The sequence below is a fragment of the Corvus cornix genome, chromosome 2 (assembly GCF_000738735.6).
Source record: "Corvus cornix cornix isolate S_Up_H32 chromosome 2, ASM73873v5, whole genome shotgun sequence".
Lineage (NCBI taxonomy): Eukaryota > Metazoa > Chordata > Aves > Passeriformes > Corvidae > Corvus > Corvus cornix.
Genome location: NC_046333.1, coordinates 350,605 through 357,303, shown reverse-complemented (window position 1 = coordinate 357,303; position 6,699 = coordinate 350,605). Strand labels below are relative to the sequence as shown.

The window sequence follows — 6,699 nt, the reverse complement described above, 5'->3', positions numbered from 1 at the left end:
CTGTATGAGGTGAGCCCACCCTGGCCTCCCCCCTTCCTGGGGGTCTCAGGGCTGGGGACTCTGACCTGGCCCCCCCCAGGTGTTCCGGGACAAACTCCTCAGCCTGTACAAGGAGAAGAAGCGGAGCCCCCGGAGCGATGGCGGCACCCTGGTAACCCCCCCGCGCCCCCGCTCCCCAGCCCCCAGCTCGGGGGTCGCACCTCATCATCCCCCCGCTCACCGCTCTCTCGTCCCTCCGTGCGCCCGTCCAGGAGCACCCGGCGGTCCCGGGCAGCCCCACGGCCCCACGCCCACCCAGGTACATGGGGGGGGGGCAACCAGAGGCCCCAGGGCTGGCACAGGGAGTGTGGGGCAGTCACTCCCTGGGGGGAGATGGGGGTCCGTGGGGGCCCCCAGGACCAGCGTGGGGGGTGCGGGGCCATTCCCTGCGAACCCCCCTGCATTCTCTGCAGACCTCATTCCCTGTAGACCCCCCCATTCCCTGCAGACATCCCCATCCTCATCATACCCCACAGCACCCTGTTCTGGGGTCCCCCCTGCTCTGACACTCCTCAGCTGGGCTGGGGTCCCCCAACCTCCCCTCTGGAACACAGTGGGGCAGGAGAGAGGGGGCCGGGTGGGGGACATGGGACGGGCCAGCCTGGCTCCAGGTTGGCCGCGTGGTGGTCCCTCCCGAAGTGGAGGGCTCCTGGGACACCCTGGGGGCACGAGGGGAGGGGGCAAGGGGCAGAGCCCCCAGCAGGTGGGGCGCAGAAGGCCGGTAGTGGCGGAGGGAGCTGACCCCCGACCCCCCTGCAGAGCGCCTGGCCCCCCCTGCCCGGCCCCACGCCCTGTCTCAGCGTCGCCCCGAACCTGCTACCTCGTCACCCGGCTCTAGGGTCCTCCCCGGGACCCCCCGCGGAGCCCAGCCCGCCCCCCCGCCGGCCGGGGGGCTGGGGGGACACCCCCGGGCCGCGGGGCGGCCTCCAGGCCCCCCCGCTCCCTGAGGGGGTGCCGGGGGGCTGGGGGTGAGGGGCCCCCCGGCCCTGCTCCCACGTCCCTGCATGCGCTGCCTGTGCCCCCTCGCGCTGGACATGCAACCCCTCCCGACAGCCCCCCAAATAAAGAGGCGCCCCAGCCCTGGCTCCGGGCTGCTTGGGGGGGACGGGGGCTGGGGGTGCTGAGGGGTCCTGGGTGCTCCAGGAAGGAGAAGGCAACGCTGGGGGGTCACAGGGCAGGGCCAGGGGTCAGGGGCTGGTGCGGGGAAGCTGTCGCATGGCAGCAGGGGGGCCCCAACACCCCAGGAAGGAGAAGGCGGCGCTGGGGGGGGAAGCTCTTTATGGGACACCAAACGCACATCACCCACATACAGCAGTGCCCTAGATGAGGGCACACCCAGGACCCCCAGCAGAGAAGGGGTCGGGGGGAGTCGGGAGAGGAGGGTGGGGGGCGTATTCCCCCCTGGGTCCCTGTGCCTGGTCCCCGAGGGTCCTGCCCCTCCAGCAGCCCTGTGGCCCCATGTCCCGGGGGTTCCCATGCCTTGGGAAGTCCCCTGCCCCCGGGTGAGTCCTGTGTCCCTGGAGGGAGTGCCGGCCCTCTCATCCACCCCCCGGGGCTGGGGGGCTGGGGGGGTTGTGCCAGCCCCCGCAGCCAGGGCAGAACCTAATAAATACCGGAGGGGCTGCAGTTCAGGGGGCTGGCACGGGCTGGCACCTGGCTGCGGGGGGCTGGGGGCTGCCCCCTCACGGGGTCTGGGGGTTGGGGGGCCCTAGGGGGGGCAGAAGTCGGTGAAGTAGGGGTGCTGCAGGGCCTCCTCCGCTGAGATCCGCTGCACTGGATTGCACTTGAGCAGGTTCTGGGGGGCACGGGGGGCTGAGGGGGGAGAGCATGGACCCTCCCCATCCCACAGCCCCCACAGGTGGGCAGGGGCTGCGAGGGAGGAGGGCACCCACTCCCAGGAGCCGGAGCCCCCATGGGGTGGGCAGGGGGGACAAGTGTGGGGGACACAGCAATGGGACACGAGCAGGGGGAGGTGCAGGCTGGGGGACACACCAGAGGTGGGGGACACAGGCGGGGACGGGCACAGGCAGGGGGACAGAGGCGGGGTCTCACCTGCAGCAGGTCCCGGCCAGTCGCGTTCAGCTTGGGCACCACGTTGACCAGGGAGGTGGTAGCTGGGTACATGGGGTAGGGCTGGGGACACACAGGTGACCCCAGCTCCCCCAGACCCCCTTATTCCCTCTGACCCCTCCGGTCCCCAGCTCTCACCTTGTAGTCCGGCAGCTTGGCCATGGCCGGCCACTGCTCCTCCGTGGGGGTCCCCAGCAGCGTGGGGACAGTCAAGGGCCACCACAAGGGCACCCGGCACCTGCCCCCCTGCCCCTCTGCCCAGCCAAGGGGGGTTCCCATTCCCAGGGATTCTCATTCTCAGAGCTCCCCATTCCCCAGGGGGGTCTCCATTCCCAGGGGATGTCCCCATTCCCGAGGGCTCTCCTTTCCAGGGTTCCCCCAATCCCCCATTCTGGAGGTCCCCATTTCCGGGGGGATCACCCTTCCCACAGGGCTCCCCATTCCCAGGGGATTCCCAGTGGTCTCCATTCCTTCGGGTTCCCCATTCCCTGAGCTCCCCATTCCCAAGCAGTCCATTCTGGGGTTCCCCATTCCCAAGGATATCGGAAGATCCTCTTCAGCTGGTCGTCCACGTCATTGCCTGGGAAGAGGGGCCGCCCCGCATTGGCCAGTTCTGGGGGGACAGAGGGTGGTTCCCACAGGCCCCCCTGGCCCCCCAGGCCCCCGCCCTCTCTCGCCCCACAGCGTACCCGCAAAGATGCACCCAGCTGACCACATGTCAATGGAGGTGGAGTAGAGCTTGGCACCGAAGAGAACATCGGGGGGCCGGTACCACAGAGTGACCACCTGGGGAGGGACAGGGACACTTGGACAGGGACAGGGGACCCCCCGCCGGCTGCGTGGGGCCAGGACCCTGAGCCCACGAGCCCCCGCTCACCTCGGCCGAGTAGCAGCGCACAGGGATGCCGAAGGCCCGGGCCAGCCCGAAGTCTGCCAGCTTGAGCTCCCCATTCTGGGGGGACAGACAGGGTCAGCGCGGGGGGCCCCACCTGTGTCCCCCACACCCCAGGGACAACGGCCCTGCTGCCCTTCCCATCACTGGGAACGTGGGAGAGATGGAGCTGCAACTGTGGCTGGACAAACACCAGATGTGACTCCCCAGGACAGACAGCCAGCCCCCCACTTCCAAGCATGACCCCCTAGCACAGCCCCCCGCTCCCAGGTGTGACCGCCCAGCCCCCTGCTCCATCTGCCCTTGTCCCGGGCCCTTCCCACTGTCACCCCTCCACTCCCACCGTGTGCCCCCACCCTGTTGATGAGCAGGTTCTGGGGTTTCAGGTCCCGGTGCAGGACATTGCGGCTGTGGCAGAACGCGAGGCCCTTCAGCAGCTGGTACATGAACGACTGTGGGAGAGCACAGGCAGGGTCCATCAGCCCCCCAGCACTGCAGGGCCAAGCTGCGACCCCGGGGGCTCCCCAGGGCTCCCACACCCACCTTGACAATCTCGGGGTCCAGATCCCCGTTGCAGCTGTCGAAGTATTTCTTCAGGTCCTGGGGGGAAGCGAGGGGGAGCCGGGAGCGGTGACCCTTGGAGACCCCCAGGGACCCCCGTGCCCCCCAGGAACCCCGCCCGTGCCGCCGGTGCTCACCTGGTCGCAAAACTCAAAGACCAGGGTCAGCTTCTTGTCGCTGTGCAGAACGTCGTGGAGCCTGCGGGGGAGGGGTCCCTGAGACCCCAGCGCCCGCCCGGGCCCGGAGCACCGGGGGGAGCAGCACCGTGCCGCGACCCCCCAGCCCCCGCTGCCTCCCGGAGCCCCCGGTACCTGACAATGTTCTTGTGCTTGAGCTCTTTGAGCAGGCAGATCTCCCGCAGCGCCGAGCTGGGCACCCCCTGCGGGACACGCCGGGTTGGGGGAGCCGGGGGGTCCCCGGGGTCCCGGGCGGGGGTCCCGGGAGGGTCCCAGCCCCGGCCCCCCCTCACCTCATCATCGTCGTCCAGCCGCACCCGCTTCAGCGCCACGATCTCGTGCGTCTCCCGGTTCTTAGCCTTGAACACGGTCCCGTAGGTGCCTGCGGGGAACGGAAGGGGGTCATGGCCGAGCCCCCGGTACCCGTACCGACACCCCCGCCGGGCCCCACAGCACCCAGGTCCCCCCGCACGGCTCCGGCCCTGCCGCACCTTCGCCGATCTTCTCCAGCTTCTCGTATTTCTGCATCGCGCCGCGATCGGTCCCGGTCCGGCCCGACCCGGCCCCGGCCCCGGCACCGCCACCGCCACCGGCCCCGCCCGCCCGCCACACCTCCCGGCAGCCCCGCGCGGCCCGCCACACCTCCCGGCAGCCCCCGCGCCCCGCCACACCTCCCGGCAGCCCCCGCGCGGCCCCGCCACACCTCCCGGCAGCCCCCGCGCAGCCCCGCCACACCTCCCGGCAGCCCCGCCCGCCCCGCCACACCTCCCGCGATGGCACCGCCCACCCGCCCCACCCCCGCCCCGAGGTTCCGGGTTCGATCCCCGGCTCCGCCTGCCCGAGTCCCCGCCGGACCGCCCGTGTCCCCCGCCCGCCCTCCCCGGCACAGAGGCACTGCGTGGGGGCCCTCCGGGGAACCCATTGCGGTGACGGTGTCCGCACCCGCCGGATTGGTGCCGGAAGCGGTGCGGACCCGCCCGGTGCCGCCCCGCCCCGGCGCGCTCCCGCTGCTCCCCCCGCGGGGACGCGCAGACCCGCCCGGCGCGGCCGGACTGTCCGGTAAGCGGCGGCACCAGCAGCGGGATCGTGAGCAGAGGCGGTGGGGCTGGCAGGGTGCAGCACGGCTGGTCCGGTCCCGGTCCCGGTGCCCCTGCCCTCCCCTCCCGGTGCCGCTCGTCCCCGCCGGTGCTGTCCCCGCTCCCCGCGCTGTCCCCGCTCCCCGCACGCTGCTCTCACCGAGCCCCCTCCGTTCCGCTCCCTCCTCTCCCGCCCCGCCCGCGGCAGCTTCAGTCCCGGTCCCGTCCCGGCCCGCCCTGGCAACTCCAGGTCCCGGCGCGGCCGCGGCTCTGCTTCCCCCCGCTGCCTTCCCGGGGCCCCTGCCGCGGGGGGGTTCAGGGCGGCTGTGCCGTGTCCCGGGACTCCGGGTCTCCCAGCATATGCTCCGGATGCCTTGGCTCCTTCGGCTGCAGGTGGAGCAATACCCAGCCCCGGGCATCCCCCAGGACCACCCCGGCACCCCGGGACGCCCGGGGGCCCCTCTGGACCCCTCCCGGACACCCCGGCACCACCGTCCTCCCGGCCAGCAGCGATGCTGCCCGGGACGTTGGAGCTCGGCCTTTCCCCGCCGCCGCTGGAGCCCCGTGCAGGGTGGTCTCAGGTGACCCCAGACCCTGCTCTCGGGGTCACGGTGGATCCCAGACGCCGCGTGGGGCAGGGGGAAATCCAGGACCCTTCACCATCTTTATCCCTCTCTCTTGCAGCGAGGCCGCTCCATGCGCTTCCCCCGCGGCGCCTGAGCCCGGTAGCCCTCGGCAGGTGAGAGACGCGGGGCTGGGGGGGACCAGGTGTGTGTCCCTGTCACCTGGCTGGAGCAGTCCTGCACCCACCCGCTCCCCGCGAGCGGAGGGGTCCGAGGGGTCCACAGGACCAGGAAGGGGACTAGGATCATCCAGCCACCTGCCACCGTCCTGCTCCCCCTGAACGGAGTGTCCGAGGGGCCTGGGGAGTCGCACGGTGCCCGCTGAGAGCCGCCGGTGCCGGGGCACTGCCCCTTGCGAAACCATCCGGCGTTGAGCAACGCCGGGCACGGCTCCAGCCCGGGGCTCTCCCACGGAGCGTGGGCTCCCATGGCCCCACAGCGCGTCCCCAGGGAGAGGGCAGCAGGTTGGGATGGGAACAGGTTTTGGAGGCTGCGTTGCCTGTGGCTGCCCCTCTTCCCAGCTGCAGAGACCCTTTTGGTCTTCGATACGGTGTCAGGAGTTGGGATCGCTCCGTAGTGGAATTATGTTGGCAGCTCCCAGTGCTGCGGGAAGGGCTCCGTGCCTGCCCCGTCCCCCTACGGAGGAGGGCTCCAGTGGGGACCCCACTGTCGAGCCTTTCGGGGTCGCTGCACCGCTTCAAGCGGTTGCCAAAAAAACCCGGGATGTGATCGTTCTAACGATCCACTGGCACCGGCACCTGCGCCTCCCCGCCGGCAGCCCTTCCGCCCGCGCTCCCGGGGGCTCGGGGGCCGGGAGCGGGGCTGGCCCCGTGCCCAGGTAGGTCTGTACCTGTTTTGTCACCTGTCCTGGGCGGGCAGCGATGCTACAGGAGATGGGGCTGGCAGAAGGGTCCAAAGGACGGGTTGGGGGACCCTCCTGGCACCTCCTGTGCCCTGGGAAGGACTGAGGGTGACCCAGGTACCACCCTGCCTGCGGATGCCATCCCGGCCGGCGGAAGGGAGGGGACCGTGGGAGCCGTGTCCCCGTGCTGTCCCCGTCGCAGCCCCCACAGTCACAGCCTGTCATTAGACGGGACGTGGTGGCCGCAGGGACCGGGCTGGCTGCCCGAGGACGCCGCACGGGGCATTCCAGGGGCGTGAGGCCAAGGGGGTGGCCACAACCCTCGCCCGACGTGGGACCCTGCGCTTATGGCGGGGGTCATGTCCCCTGTGTCCCCAAAGACGCGTGGGGCGGGAGTGGG

The 6,699-nt window shown here is 71.5% G+C and overlaps 2 protein-coding genes across 2 annotated transcripts; one reads left to right on the top strand and one right to left on the bottom strand.

Moving 5' to 3' along the window:
* The first annotated feature begins 82 nt into the window (after positions 1 to 82).
* LOC120409776 (WAS/WASL-interacting protein family member 2-like) lies at positions 83 to 1,122 on the top strand. Its single transcript, XM_039550050.1, has 3 exons — positions 83 to 151; positions 252 to 298; positions 799 to 1,122. The coding sequence occupies exons 1-3, from the start codon at positions 138 to 140 to the stop codon at positions 984 to 986; spliced, it is 249 nt and encodes an 82-aa protein (XP_039405984.1). The 5' UTR covers positions 83 to 137; the 3' UTR covers positions 987 to 1,122.
* A 178-nt stretch (positions 1,123 to 1,300) lies between these two features.
* Positions 1,301 to 4,336, bottom strand: CDK5 (cyclin dependent kinase 5). The gene is made up of 12 exons (XM_039550048.1): positions 4,230 to 4,336; positions 4,032 to 4,120; positions 3,874 to 3,941; positions 3,700 to 3,760; positions 3,545 to 3,601; positions 3,358 to 3,453; positions 2,987 to 3,061; positions 2,799 to 2,895; positions 2,653 to 2,722; positions 2,248 to 2,308; positions 2,092 to 2,172; positions 1,301 to 1,834 (listed from the first exon to the last, which is right to left on the bottom strand). The coding sequence occupies exons 1-12, from the start codon at positions 4,264 to 4,266 to the stop codon at positions 1,748 to 1,750; spliced, it is 879 nt and encodes a 292-aa protein (XP_039405982.1). The 5' UTR covers positions 4,267 to 4,336; the 3' UTR covers positions 1,301 to 1,747.
* Between the last annotated feature and the right edge of the window lie 2,363 nt (positions 4,337 to 6,699).

Excerpts from the sequence above, each read along its gene's own strand:
- LOC120409776 (XM_039550050.1), top strand. Across the intron at positions 299-798 it reads ACGGCCCCACGCCCACCCAG|AGCGCCTGGCCCCCCCTGCC; the intron begins GTACATGGGGGG and ends ACCCCCCTGCAG.
- CDK5 (XM_039550048.1), bottom strand. The coding sequence starts at position 4,266 with ATGCAGAAATACGAGAAGCTGGAGAAGATCGGCGAAG. Across the intron at positions 2,723-2,798 it reads AGCTGGGTGCATCTTTGCGG|AACTGGCCAATGCGGGGCGG; the intron begins GTACGCTGTGGG and ends CTGTCCCCCCAG. Across the intron at positions 1,835-2,091 it reads CTGGCCGGGACCTGCTGCAG|AACCTGCTCAAGTGCAATCC; the intron begins GTGAGACCCCGC and ends CGTGCCCCCCAG.